Genomic DNA, 14503 nt, shown 5'->3' on the forward strand with positions numbered 1-14503 from the left:
TTTAAAATAGCAGGGCTCGTAATAGCTAAAGATCACTGTCAGCTGCAGACTCGCCAGCACCACCCCCACACTGGTTAGGGAGGCTGGGTGAAAATAAAATTCCTAATCTAGAGCTTAACCGTTTTTGCAAATAAGAATAACAGAAAAGCACACAGAAGCTTCCAGTTATCTCCCCAAAGAAACCTTGCCCAGCCTCTCCCCTGCATCCTCTGTGTTCCCTGTTCCTGCTTTTCCACATCAGTGGTCTCTAGTCTGCGGATCTGCAAGCACCAAGACTGTTAATCTTGAAGCTCCCAAATCCCAGTCCGAGAGCTCACTGAAGCACTGTCATTGTAGCCTTTAAGGGAAAGAGGTCAGATTTTTGTTTTGTTTTGTTTTTTTGAGAGAGAGACAGAGAGGGAGGAGGTAGAGAGAGAGAAAGAGAGCGAGCCAGAGAGTGTGTGTGTGTGTGTATTAAACATTACATTTCCTCAAGGAGTTTAATTCACTTAAGCTGTTGCCTTATTTTTTAGTAAGCATAAACGCATATAATGCACATTTGGCAGACAGAAAGGGCAGCAACTAGTGAAATAAATAAATACATAAATAAATAACAGCAGCCTTTTCTTTGGCTCTAACCTGAGGAACCTCTGGGTTTCCATCTCCAAGGTTTGAGAAAGCCCAGAGACCAAGGCAGACCCTACCGCAGGCTCTGCACCTCCAGGGTCCCCTCCCCACCCCCAGCTCATCACCGGGCTCTCCTCATCCTCCTCACCCAGCTGAGTCTCTGCTCCTGCCGCAACTGAACACTGCCCCGCAGGAAAAAGAAGCTTTTTTTTTTTTTTTTCAGCACCACTGTATATCCCACCATGCAATGGGCAACAAGTGTGACCAGGGTCACCATGCAACCTGCCGGTGGGCCACTCTTCAGGACTGACCCTCCATCTGCATCGCAAACTCTCCCCAGGTGTTCCGATCCCAGACACCCCAGCAGATGCAAAAACCCCAGGCACCAGCGGGAGAGGGGAAGAAGCGTCCAGGAGAGGCTCCAGGGAAGGGTTCGCTTACAAATCCAGATTACGACCCAACACTCTGGACGGGAAATGGAGATGGGACGCGTCCGCGGCGGCCAGGGGACCCGCGCAGCCACGCCTGGGCTGCAGGGTGGGGGACCCCCGGTCTCACCTCCTGCTGTGTAGCTGGGTCTCTCCCGCCAGGTGCTGGGAAGCATAGGGCATGCAGCATTCAAAATGCTTTTTGGGAAAAGAGGGACTTGAAGCCTTTTTTTTTTTTTCTTTTTGCTTTTTTTTTTTTTTCTTTTTTCTCTTTCTTTCTTTCTTTTTTTTTTTTTTTTTTAACCAACACGCCATTGTACTCACTTATTCCAAGACGGGCTGCGCGCTCCGAGCTGCACGGGCAGGCATTTTCCCCGGCTTTGTTTTACAAGGTGGGCAGAGAGCGGGGCTGGACGCGGGAGGGGGCGTGGGGCATCGTGAGAAGGAACGAAATCGCGGGAAGGAGGGGACACCGGCGGGCTGGGCAGAGGGCGAGGCCGAGGCCAAGTTGGGCTCTAGAGCCGCCACTCCCGCGCGCGTGCCTGCGGCCAGCCCGGGTCACCGGCTAGCGCGGAGCCCGGGTCCCCGCCACCCCGCAGCCTTCGCTGCCGCCGCCGCCGCCGCTGCCGCTGCCCCGAAGCCGCGCGCTGGACCCGGGCTCCGCGCTGGCCGGGCCGTGGGGCGGGCGGAGCAGCCGAGCGCCCCGGCGTCTTTGTGCGCGCGCCTCGCATGTCTTTGTGCGTCCCCGCCGCGGGGGTGTGGCGCTTTCAGCACCCGGCTCGGCTGGCCCCAGCCCCGCGGGGCTCCTTCACCCGCTAGCGGGACGCCCTTCCAGACCCTCCCCTGCGTGCACCCCGGGGTCGGCAGTGGGGAGCAGCCCCAGCTCACCTGCCACCTCCCTTCGCGCGCGCCCCTTCCCGCACCCTCCCGGCCAGCTCCCCATGCTCCCTTTCGGGCACTCGTCGCAGCCCCTACCAGGGAGAGCAGTGGGGTGTGGCGCTGGTTCGGAGCAAGGGTCCCCAGTCCCTCGCCTGTGGGCGTCTTCCTTGGCCTGCTGCGCCCCAATGCATCCCAGGGTTATGCGGGGACGCGTCCTCTTGGACGCCGAGAACCGGAGCTGTGTGAGGCTGCGGGCCTCCGGCTCTCCCAGTCTACACCTGGGAAAGGTTGAGGAGTCGCCGGCAACCAGCCCTCCCCGCCTGCACCTTCAGGGGTGCAGGACTTGGGCCTGCAGCTCTGACCAGCCGATCGCCCTGAACCGGACCGAAAGGATGGAGATGCAGCCCTCGCGGTGCTGGATCGAAGAAGTCCAGGGATGGAGAGGAGCGCAGAAACCCGGCCAGGTGCTCGGAGCGAGGCCCCCTCGCTAGGGACGGAGGTGGCTTGAGGAGAAGAGATGGGGGCCCCGACCTCAGCCTGACTTGGCGCCCCCGCCCCCACGGCGCTCCCGGCCGGGTCGGGGTCGCAGGTACAGAGCCCGCCCAGCTCGAGGAGGCGGCGCGACCACGATCGCTGACCTCACGGCGACCCGGGGGCCGCAGGAAGCCGGCGGGGGAGGTTAAAAGCTGGCCTCGTGATCGGTGGGTCCGTATGATGAGCTAGAGGTAGCGGAACTTTCAGCCCTCTGTAAACTTTCTCTTTCTTCCCACTTTCTCAGCGGGAGTCCTGGCTGACCTCCACCCTCCCACCCCACGGCTGTGGACCAGCGTTTAGCTCCCAGCCCCGCAGCCTGGCTGGAGTATTTCCCCCTGGCTGCAGCTCTTCCTAAGGAAAGCCATCGACGTGACTGTAGAAAGGTCCGCGCCACACCGATCCCACCACTAACAATACACATCCAGTGCCTCTTTCCCCTTAAAAAAAAAAAAAGACCAATATAAATCCTGCTCGAATTTAAACGTTTTGCTTCGCTTCTGCTCTCCATAGAAACAGTCCTTTCTAAAATGCAAATCTAATCTTCACAGCCCCAGACCTAAAATCCTCCCAAAGTCCCCAGGTCACAGGGAACTGCTTGAAGATCTGGCTTCTCTTTTTCATCTCCAGGGCTCACTGATATTCTCTCTCTCTCTCTCTCTCTCTCTCTCTCTCTCTCTCTCTCTCTCTCTTTCTCTCTTGCCCGCCCTCACATTTTACATGACTGTGGAATTGGATCGGCACACACACACACACACACACACACACACACACACACACACCATACACGTATACACATATAAACATGATAAAAGACTTACTTGGAGCAATTGGCTGGGGCATTGCGGGATCTGGTGGTCCAATTTGGCAGGTTGAAATTCAGCAAAGACCAGAGGCCAAGGGGTAGAATTTCTTCTTTTTCAGGGAGGCTCCATTCTTGCTCATAAATGCTTACTGATTACCTAGGATTATCGCCTTTCTTTAAATTCAACTGATTGTAGATGTTAACCATATCTCCAAAGTACCTTCCCAGGGACATATAGATAGTGTTTGATTAAGTAACAGTGCAGGCGAGGCAATTTGCCCCCAGAAAGCCATCGAGGGCAGCATCTTTCTGATTTCCACACTACTGGAAGTTTCCCTAGAGCCCAGGCTGCCAGTTGAGGTCTTACCCTTTGTATCTCAGGCCCACTTGGACTCCCATGTTGTGTGTCCTTCCTTAGGCCAGATCATAGGCTGGTGAGGGCATGAATTAGATCCCTGTTCACTGCATTATCCATAATCATCAGGACTGGTGCTGGATAGATGTAGGAGGAACCTCCAAATGACCAGGTGATTGCTGGTAAATAGTTGACATTATCATTTATCTGATGCCCCTCTGATAAGAGCTAGGACATCTTAAACACACATAGGAAAAGAGATGAATTCACTGTGTTCAAAATAATTTGCTTCCTTGACAGGCAAAATGATCCTCCCTTTTTTAACTTTCTCCATTTTGTTCAATAGTTTAGTAATTCTACACACACACACACACACACACACACACACACACACACACGCTTCAATCTGTCTGGTTCTTCTGCAGTTTAACTATACCTAGACTACTAGCACTGGTCCTGGGTATAGTGGGCTGATCTTACTGTGTGCAAGGGAGGTGGGAGGTAACCCACAATTTAAATACCCACCCTGTGCTTCCCTCATCTGCCAACTCTAGGTGCTGGATTGGCATTTCCCCTGTCAGGGAAGACACTGGAGCTGACCTCATTAGACATCACGCATGTATGGGGCACTCAGGATAAGGGTGGCTGAGGATGGACCTTAGAAAGAGGTTAGAATAAGAAAAGAAAAAGGAAATGTAAGAAAAGGAAGAGAACACAAAACTCCACCTTGTAATAATAGCAGGAATCACCCCCAACCAGCTAAAGTGAAAGAACAAGACACCAATGGACCACCCACAATGACTATAGCTTCACAATGAGGGCAACCCCTTCGGCACCTGCTCCAATACACTGGCCCCATGAGAGCCTTCTCAGACCAAACACACACTTGGAATGTTCAGAATAAGAGGGAAAGACCTGTTTATGTATCGCTGAAACTGAAGATACAAGGACATGGAATGATTTGTCCTGTTTAATTCTATGCCCGCATTACTCAAGGCTTACAAATCCCGTCACAGCACGAGGGAGGGTAGGTGGATTCTATTTCATCCATACTGCAGAATGCTCAATGCTATTAACCTTATTTTAATGGGTAGGAAACTGAAATATATAATGAAATATTACTCCCCAAAATCTATACTGCCCCCGTTTTGGTGCTTCAGAGTTATTTTTCTGACCCAGATAGCAGTATGAGGTCAACTGGACTTAACTTTCACGCTTATTTTGCTGTGTTACCTTGACCTACTCAAAATGTCACAGTAGAAACAATTTGTTCAGCGAGTACACTAGTAGTTCTTTTGTTTTTGTTTTTTTCTTAATTCCAACCCTTCCTGGGATTTCGAAGTCAGACTTCTGTGGTCCTCCTTCCTCTAACATTTCTGAACTTGTGAGTCTAAAGAATCACTTTGTCTCTAATTATCGGTTTCCTAATCTGCAGGGGTAATTTCCTGAAGTTACCTGCGATCACTGTAAAAATCAAAGTGAATATTATAGATAGGAGCTTACGCCTTACTGTAACAAAATAGTTGAGGTAATTTAACTTATACCTATGAGGCATGTGTAAGTAAAAATACGACAGTGAAAAGCACATTGCCGATTAACTGCCCTCCGCATGCCCTCATAATCCTCCCCCACTTCAAACGCTCTTACCCCATAGCTCCTTCTGCCTTATGAAGCAGCTCTGGAAATTTTCTTTCCTGAGTGTCTTTATTTGTGCTAACACTGCAAGTCATGGCAGGCTCAATGTCCTGGATTGATTTGAAACATTTGCTTTTAAAGGTTATTTTAACTATGGGAAGAGCCAGAAGTGCCACGATGCCAGCTCCAGTAAAGCTGGTGGAACAGAACACAAAGCAATGTTTTTGCAAGCTCGCCTTTCAACGGGTGTTCACTGTATTTTTGATCGCACCTCATGAAGACACTCCTGAAAGACAGCCTCAGATGGTAAGAATGGTGGAATAAATGTGTTCAAAGCCAAAAAGGGTGTTTTGCGGAGGATTAATGGCAGTGTGTCTTTTTAAAATTTAAACATTTACCATACATGTATCAAGCAGTTTTTGTAAACAAAAAGCGTCCAATTGGCTCATGATTCACTTGTCCAAAATAATATAGACTCATTTGGGGACCTTTTCTCCTATAATCTAAACACCTCCACCAGGCCCTACTGCCCAAAGCATCACAGAATCCTCAAATACTGCCATCCGGGGGGACCAAGCCTTGTACAAACTGGCCTTTGGGAGACAGTATGTTCAATATAGAGTCCCAAAAGAATTATATTCCCTCCTATAGTTGGCCTAACCCCACGAACCAGGGAGTTCCTGACTAAGAAAGACCACCAACAATTCCAGCCCTCTAATACACTTTCCCACTCATTTATCTTCTAGGTAGCTCCACTGCACAGCTATAAAATAAGGAAGAATAAATCAAATTCATCAATTTTTTAAGTGCCTACTACATCTTCAACAGGAGCTCTGAGAATATAGCAAGGGCACTACCTTTAGAAATCTTATAGTCCAGAGAGAGTAGGAATTGAACAAGTTATAAAGTAAAATTCTGAAAGTATCATAAGAATATGACTAGGGTCTTTGAGGGTGTGAAATGTTGGAAGCTTTCAAAAGGCCTATCTAAAGCAGCGACAATAAACCTGGGTCCTGCAGATGAGTATCGTATTGAGCACTATGTGTTATTAGGAAAAGGTGTGATGTAAGCTCAATGAAATGGCCAAAGGAAGCAGCTAGGAGAAGCTGGGAAGCAGCTAGGAGAGTGAGGGTTGCCAGTGGAGAGGGCTCAAGCCAGAGAGGCAGGCAGAGCACAGGCCCTGTAGAATCTGGATTTTCATTAATGGGACTTTGGACTCTTGCAACAATCTCCCTTGTAATGAAAATCTATCTGAGATATCACGTTGATATCGTATCCTGTAACAAAATGTCTCAGGTCATTAACTTATAAAAAGAAAAACTTTATTTTGGCTGACAGTTATGGAGATTCCAGTTCAAAATCTTGTCTTACCAGACATATTTATTTTAAATTACTCTGGTCGCTACATGCAGAGCAGACAGGAGGTGGACAGAAAATGTAAGCATATAGACAAAGAAGTGTAGACATTGTTGCTTAGGCCCAGGTGAGAGATCCATGATGACCTGGATGGTGGGAGAGCTCAGTGGAGCTCTATGGTAACCATTAGGTGTGAGGAATGGGGGTGATGGAGAGGAACTCATCTTCCTAGGGGTTCTGGTTGACTGCAGACTCAGCGAGAGAGGACAGTACCAGCAGCATGCAGGTGAAATATCCATATGTTGTGGTCACTCTCAGGCATCACCTCTGCTCTCACATCTCCTGGGCTTCTTGGGAGAAATCCCCAGTTGTGGACTGAGTGAGTCTTGGGTCTCAGCTCATAGAGTTAGGATTTCTCAGCCATCCTACTGGTTCAAGCATGAGTCTGTGACCCACTCAGCCAAATGAACTTGTGCCAGGAATTCTCAGAAAAGACTTCTCTCCACCCCTGACTTTGAACTTGAAAGCCCTGGAGGCTCCTGTGCTAACAGGAGAGAAGAAGGAAGGTCCCCGAGGACTGAGCCAATAGGGAGGAGACAGAGTAAAGATGTCCAGATGACTGACTATCTGTGGCCAAACCCTCATGTCAAACCACACCTGAGCTACCCATATTTTCTTGGTGTATAAACCAACTCGTGTTGAGATTTCTGACATTCAAATTCAAGAGCCCTAACTGAAATATTGCAATTCAGGGAGGGAAAAAAGTAACAAAATAACTTAGCTCTGTGATGGGCTCTAAGTGAATTCCTTCCACCCAAGATTCATGCCCTTGAGGTGCGCATTTCCCCTGAGAGTGTGGACTAATTTACTGACACACTTCTGAATAGCAGAACACAGCACAGTGATGAGGTGCTCTTTCCATGATTAGATCATAAAAGGACTGCCATCCTTCTTATGGCTTTCTTGGCTCTTGGCTCTCTTCCTCTCATGGAAGCCAGCAGCCTGGTCATAAGGCAACCCTGTGGAAGGGTAAAAATGAAGAAGCCTGGAGGAGATTTCCTGGAGTCTTCTAGCTACCATGAAGGTGAACATGAAAGCAGATACTTCTCCAGTCCATAACCATAGACAATGCTTCAAATCCAGCCTCCTGAGATACTCTGAGCCAAAAGTACCCAAATAAGTTGTTCCAGATTCCTGGGCCTCAAACCTGTGAGACCATAAGTGTTTCTTGTTTTCAGAAGGTTCGATTTGGAGAAATTTGCTATGCAGCAGTAGAGATCATATATAACCTTGAAGATTACAATTCCAAGCAAACCTATAAACATTAGTCTGACTTCAGAGGGATGGATAGATAGGTAGATAGACAGATAGATCAAACTTGTTTATTCTAAAGTGTTCGTATCCTAAATATTAGCGTGTATCAACTGGAAGGGAAGGTGGAAATTACTGGAAGAATGGGAAAAAGAGCAGAGATGTCATCAGTGTCCCTGCAAGTGCTATGACAGCTCAGGATCCCAGACTTGAGCGGCACACAAGTCACCTGGACCCCAGTTGCAGAACGGAGCCCTAGAGTTTCTCATGCTTTATGTCAGGGTCAGGGCCTGATTTTTGGCATAAATAACAAGTCCCCAGGGGATGCTGATGGTTCTCATCCGAGGACCACACTTTGAGAGGCAGGATCCAGGGTGTATCAGCTCTGACACCTCCAGCACAGAGGCAGAACTGGGCTAGATGGTGACACAGTTTGCAAATGGTGCCAGTGTTATCATGTGTCCACTGCCACTTGTAATCTCAAAGGTGTGAAGGTTAAAGGTTTTTCCTTTTCCAACATGATCTACATGTTTCGTGCCAGTGATGATAAATAAATGTATATTCACATATGCAACTAGTATTCACATTCCAGAAAGGTGTTTGTCAACCTTTAGGAATGTGTAGAAGTGAAACCTTTGTCATGAGGTTAACATGCTAGACAGAGGACACAACTGTGACTACATCCATATCTACCCAGTAAAATATCATAGAGTTTTCATAATAAGCTAAGAGAGTTTCAGATTATGGTACCTCACCCTGAAAAAGAAAACACAAATGTCATTTTATCAGAGTGCTTTTTAAAATTCATCAAAATGGGTTAGTTAATTTTACAAAAGTAAAAATCACCCCAAAATATGTAACACTCAACAATATATCCTAGTGGATTTTTGTAGTTACTTTAGAAAAAATACATACATACAAAAAAAGATGTTTTTAAAATGGAAACAAGAGTTGCTTTCTTGCAATGATAGTTTTCAACCCAATATGATGTATTTTTAGCTTTGAAAATGCATGTGATTCAAACCCCCACTTTTACATACAAAAATCAGTGCTTTAAACAATATACATATTTTTAATATAAAATAATTGGTGTTTTAATGTATAATTTTGCTCAACAGGAATTGTAAAGGAACCCCTTATAAAGTGATACTCTGTTAGAATATATTCAAACAATATTGCCCTTAATTTGACATGAGAGAGAATTCTTCCAGGTTTCCTTACCCCTTCTGTTTGTTCTTAGCCAAAAGGCTGAGAAACCATCCTTACCCCTTTCAAAGCTGAGTCACAATAACTATTGCTAAGAAGTCCATGTTTATCTAGTATTCATCGAGACACTCACATTTGCCACCATGCTTTCACAGGTCAAACCTCCAGTCACAATGAATTCGTAAGATAATGGTTATACCTACCAATATTAAACAAGCCAGTTATATCAAATATAATGCATTTTGTAAAAACTCAATCATAAATCCAGAAAGAATTAGAGCCTTTTCAATGTTTCTTGAGGGCTTTCATTATCTAATGAATTTTTGGTGTGTCCAGAGCTTTACATAAAACTTATATTTGCTGTGAGCATTTGCTAATCTAGCATTTTGCCATCTGAGATCACAAATTTTTTTAGTACTGAATACAGCTTTGTGAACCCAAGCCAGGGCCATTTCCCTTCTAAAATGAAGCTACAAAGCATAAAGGTGATGAAAAAGCAAGCAGACAATGTGAGCATTTAGAGTCTCCAAAAGACATTTTTTAATGTGCTCGGTAACCAAAGATGTTGACCTCACAGTAAATATAGCATTTAATTTCTCCTATACCTTTTGGTGTCTATACTGATCACAAGAGGCTCACCCAAGGCTACTTGTTAAATTCATGGAAGATTGAAATTAAAAATCTGTATCACCCCAGAGTATATTTTTTAGTTTGAAAATTTATGTGAAAAAATTACTATGACAAAACTCCAACATCAAGAAGTAAATACTTTTTTGTGAAATTCTAATTTTTTTAAAGATAGTAATGGGATTTGTATGAGTTATGCACAGTGACCAGGGCAGGGGTGCTACTATTCCCCCCTGGTTACCTCTCCCTGGTTTTTTTTTTTTTTTTTTTTTTTACCTAGGCCCATTCCCCCATGGACCTCCAGTCCATTTCCTACAGCACAGCCTATGAAACTTTCAAAACTGAAATCTGCTTGCCCTGAAGCCCTGGCTCAGATCGCGCCCTAATTTGACATAGCCTTCAGGATGGAGGCCACAATGCTAAGGCATCCCTGAATATGCTTGCCCTATCAATAAGAAGAACAAAAATCTTAATGTAAGTAGCACCTATTAAGGGCTCTCTATGATGCAGTATTTCTTTTAAGACCATTTGATTTACTACTTCATTTAATCCTCATGAGAACTCCGTGACGTCCACACAGTTACTATGCTCGCATAAGTTAAGTAATGTGCCAGAAATAACACAGCTGAGCAAGCCAATATACTGTGCTGTGGAGGGTCCCCCTTAGTAGGCTCCCCAATTTTCAGTCACCAGCTAAACTCAGGTTCTTGACTATGCCTTTTCCTTACCTCAGAGCTGCACACATCCTGGGAACCAGCTGTCTTCTTCATCACTTGTTAAATTCATGGAAGATTGAAATTCCACTGACACCTTCAGACCTCAGCTAAACACCCCTTGTCTGGAAAAGTCCCAGCCTCAAAGTGAGATCAGCCTGCGCACCTTCACATGCACTCTTACGGCCCTCTCTATTGCCTTTCACCACCCTGTCATCGTATTGCAAAGCAATTATTGATTAGTGTTGATTATTAATTACACACTAATTACTGATTAGTGTGTAACTGCTTGTGTTCCTTTCCCTTGGTCACTGTAACAGTACAGCAAAAATTGGGGTGGCCAAAAACAACAGAAATGCACATTCCAGGTTCTGGAAAACAGGTGGAAATCAATGTGTGGAGAACTATCAGAGCAAATCCTTTCTTGCTTCTTCACGGTCCTGGTTCCTAGCAATTCTGCTCCTCTTGGCTCATAGGGGCCTTGTTCCAATGCTGTGGCTGTCTTCTCCCTGTGTATCTTTCTATTTTTTCTTCCTGAATGATCTGCCTCCTCTTCTAAACCACCTTTTTTTCACACATACAAGTCCTGTTGGATTAGGATCCATATTAGTGACCGTTTCAATTTAAGTACCTTTGTAAAAACTCTATTTCCCGATAATTCTGAAGTATTGGGACTAAGACTTCAGTTCATTAAAAATTTATTGTGGAGGAGAAACAATGCAATCTATAGCACTGCCTATGAGACTAAGACACATTCCCAAAAGAACGAGGGCTTATTATCTTGTGCCTCAGCATAGTACCCTATAGAGAGTAAGCAGAGTCAATATTTATCAAATAAATGAAAGCACATACTTAAAAGTTGTTACTAAAAGAACTCTGCCATTAATTGGGGCTCAAAATGTCAGTGCCTACAGCACCAAGCAAGTAAGATACATCAACAATGTGCCAAGAACTGGGAAAATAGTCCATTCATCTTTAGATGTTTCCAATGTGAATGTTAGCACTTCTAATTCCCAAGAGAAGTCACATGGTTTTAAAAGGTTCTAATGGAGCAATTAAGTCAATTTTCAAAAAATGAGCAAAGAGAGTGTCAAAAATAATGTGACTGAATATAGTCCTGAAACCACCTGATAGCAGCCTCTGCATCAAGATAACATCAGATGTCCATGAGGTCACGTCTATAATGAAATGCAGTGATTCTATTCCTTGGACAGTAGGATGGGTAAAACACCTCATTTTGGTTGGAGTTACGCAGGGTCAAGCCTAAGGAAGTTTTCCCCTCTGCTACAAAATTTAATAAGGGTCAAAAAACACATAACTACCAAAATAAATATTTTAGTACAGTACTTTGAAAAATTAACAGCACCAAAAAGTCCATGAGAGAGACAAGACTTGGTTCTGCCCTTTCACAGATTTTCCTCCCTCATTTCACCTTAAGCCTGGATCCCCCGCCCCCACCACTAGACCAATGAGCTTTTCATACTATAACATGTACGTGAGATGAGTCAACATACAAAGAGGACAGGTTTATTTCTGCTCACAGTTTTAGGAGTTTTAGTCCACAACCTTTTGGCCCCATTGCTCTGACACAGCAAGGCAGCACATTCTGCAGGGAGGACATTGTTCACCTTATGACGGATGCAAAAGAGAGACAGGAGAGGGCTGAATCTCACCACCTGGCTTGGTTACTTTTCTCTCATTGTTATAACAACACTTCAAGGTAGCAGAAGACAGAAAAAGCAACAAGAGCAAAAGAGAGAACAAGCCTCTTTTCCTCCCGTAAGTGTATGCAGGCTACCCGCCCTAGGGCAGGTGTAGCACTCACACCATGTCTTGCACAGGCTGAGGATGTTTACAAAGTGAGTACCCTGAACCCTGCTGAATCACTTAGTTAAGCTTCCAAAATTCTCAAATTTACACAATGATTCCACCATTATAATATTCTAGGGCATAAACAGCCACCCTATGGCATATCCTCTACGCCCTAATATGTAAAATGCTAAGTCACTTAGCTAAGCTCCTAAATTCTCAAGTTGACACAATCTACCAACCATTACACCACCCCTTACGTAGCACACCACCAGTGACCTGCAACTCCCATGAGTCCATCTTTCAGTGGCATCAAACTGGCAACCAAATCTGTAACACATAGCGTCTTGAGGAGGTATTTCAGATCCAAACTGTACCATCACCACCTAGGAGAGCAACAATCTATTGGCTCAGTTTCCCCTTTCTGGAGCTCCAGCTACAGTGTGCTACATTACAGAAGAAGCATCCCCCCAGTTCCACTCGACCCCATCAACTTTTGTGCCGCACGAGCATGGCATCTCAAGCTTCACAGAGTGACTTCCGCTTCCGGCAGACTTTCCAGCTCATCTGCCTTCTCAGAGGGACTCTGTGCTACTTACTCACTTCTGATGGAATTGCCTTACTCATGCTTTTTCTCAGGGCCTGCTCACTTCTGCCAGAGGCTGCAGATGGGGCTCTGTTGCTGGCCCAGCATTAGTGTCTTTCTGGAGCCAACAGACGCAGGTTAGTTACCGTGGACAGCTCTTGTGTTGATTCAGCTCTCAGCTTGGAAGTCACATCTGAAGTGTTTTACAGCTTGATAATACAGAGTACTTCTGACCTTTCCCAAGCAGCCACTCAAAAAGCAAACCTTTTCATCCATCTTTACTACAGTCTGCCTTCATGCACGAGCGGATATACATGATTTGGTAATAACTAGGGCACAATGTTGATTCAGCATTGCAACAAGCTTGTCTCAGACCTAGAGAAGCACAAGACATGTCAACACCACAGCAAAACTAATACAGCCAATTATGCAAATACATGTGGAATGTCAAAATCGCCATCAGCAAAACAATTAGAACTGGCACAAAAACCACCAGGGTAACTGTTTTTAAATAAGAGTAGGATATGATGAGGAACATTTAGCCTGACCTAGTGTTCCCATGAAATCTGCTTCTCCATACATAAGAAGAAGAATACAATTAGAAAATTTAATTAGATTTATAATTAGATTAATTTACTTGATAGGTGCCTGATCACGTATTCTGAGTATATTCCTCTGTGAAATCTTCCCTGTACTTTAGCCCTGTAAATGTGATCACAAGTTCTTGTGTGTTGCTATAAATTCATAGCATTTTATATACTTGTATGTACTTCTGATCTACTCATGGCAGTTTCTTATATACCTATATACCATACGTGTGCTTCCTCCATTAGACTAAAAGCTAGTGGGACAGCTGAAAGCAGGCATGTCACCTGAATTCTTTTTATTTCTCACACACTTGGTAGGTATTCAAATATTTGCTGAATGGATGAAAAGAAAAGCCCAAAACTTCCTTAACACACAATCAACTCTTTAACTTCATCACAACCGTGCTATTAATCATCAAAGTATGTTTACTTCCCATGAAGTATTTATGGTCCATCAAAAATCATGGTATTTCTTCCATGTTCTTCATTACTCCCAGCAGTTCTATTAACACAGATTCACCCAAAAGTCATCACAACTTGCTCATGAAGATTATCAGCTGTCTAGATTTGGATCTGGGCAGAGACGATATTTAGCTGTGCCTTAAGTTTCCTCATCTGTGAATCAAGGGTGAAATTTACATCAACCTCACCTAGTTAAGGTGATTTAAAAGTGCTTAAACTAGTGCTTGAAAAAGGATAGAATTCAATAAACATTAGTCACTATCAATACTGTTATGACCCCTGACGGCACTGACCTGTGGTGAGAGGGAAGGAAAATGGGTCTGAGATAACAAGGACGGTGGGGAGGACCCAATTGGGTTCCAGAGCTTGGTCCAGCAAGCACTTGCAAGCTGGTTTTTAGGAACCAAATGAGCAATTATGATTCACGATATATTCAGATAATCTAGGTTTCAAGACAAGGAGTCCAAGCATAGCTCCTGTATTTTAGAAAGGAGAGGAGCCTAACTCAGGCAATTAGTTTTGCAGGAAGGTGGCTCCCCCTGCTCCCTGGAGTGGGAGAAGTCTGTCTCATAATGCAGCCCCAGCCATGGGCAGCAGGGGGATTTGT

The 14503-nt window shown here is 45.0% G+C and overlaps 1 protein-coding gene and 1 long non-coding RNA gene across 10 annotated transcripts in view; one reads left to right on the plus strand and one right to left on the minus strand.

The window, feature by feature from the left end:
* The window catches only part of Kcnk2 (potassium two pore domain channel subfamily K member 2), a 188471-nt gene that overhangs the window by 131017 nt on the left and 42951 nt on the right, over positions 1–14503 (minus strand). The window contains exon 1 of one of the 8 annotated variants that reach the window (XM_063236714.1): positions 2010–2176. The exons of 2 other annotated variants lie outside the window; for them this stretch is intronic. Coding sequence is in view for 2 of the 6 variants with exons in the window: in XM_003474577.5 (XP_003474625.1) it covers positions 1165–1210 (46 nt within the window). In the remaining 4 variants the exon portion in view is untranslated. Of the gene's footprint in view, positions 1–1164; positions 1226–1358; positions 1684–2009; positions 2177–14503 lie in introns of those variants that run through there. 5 more of the 8 variants (XM_063236712.1, XM_063236713.1, XM_013157765.3 and 2 more) reach the window with 5 other exon arrangements.
* Positions 744–10726, plus strand: LOC134473186 (uncharacterized). Of its 2 annotated transcripts, XR_010043293.1 has the most exons (4): positions 2251–2377; positions 2692–2830; positions 5381–5545; positions 10473–10726. It is a non-coding gene; the product is annotated as an uncharacterized LOC134473186 (long non-coding RNA). The 2 variants fall into 2 exon arrangements; XR_010043294.1 differs by lacking the exons at positions 5381–5545; positions 10473–10726 and adding an exon at positions 744–1426 and having other exon boundaries at positions 2246–2377; positions 2692–2945.

The sequence above is a fragment of the Cavia porcellus genome, unplaced genomic scaffold, assembly GCF_034190915.1.
Source record: "Cavia porcellus strain 051 isolate PalLab524CR breed Dunkin Hartley unplaced genomic scaffold, mCavPor4.1 scaffold_26, whole genome shotgun sequence".
In the NCBI taxonomy this organism is placed as follows: Eukaryota; Metazoa; Chordata; class Mammalia; order Rodentia; family Caviidae; genus Cavia; species Cavia porcellus.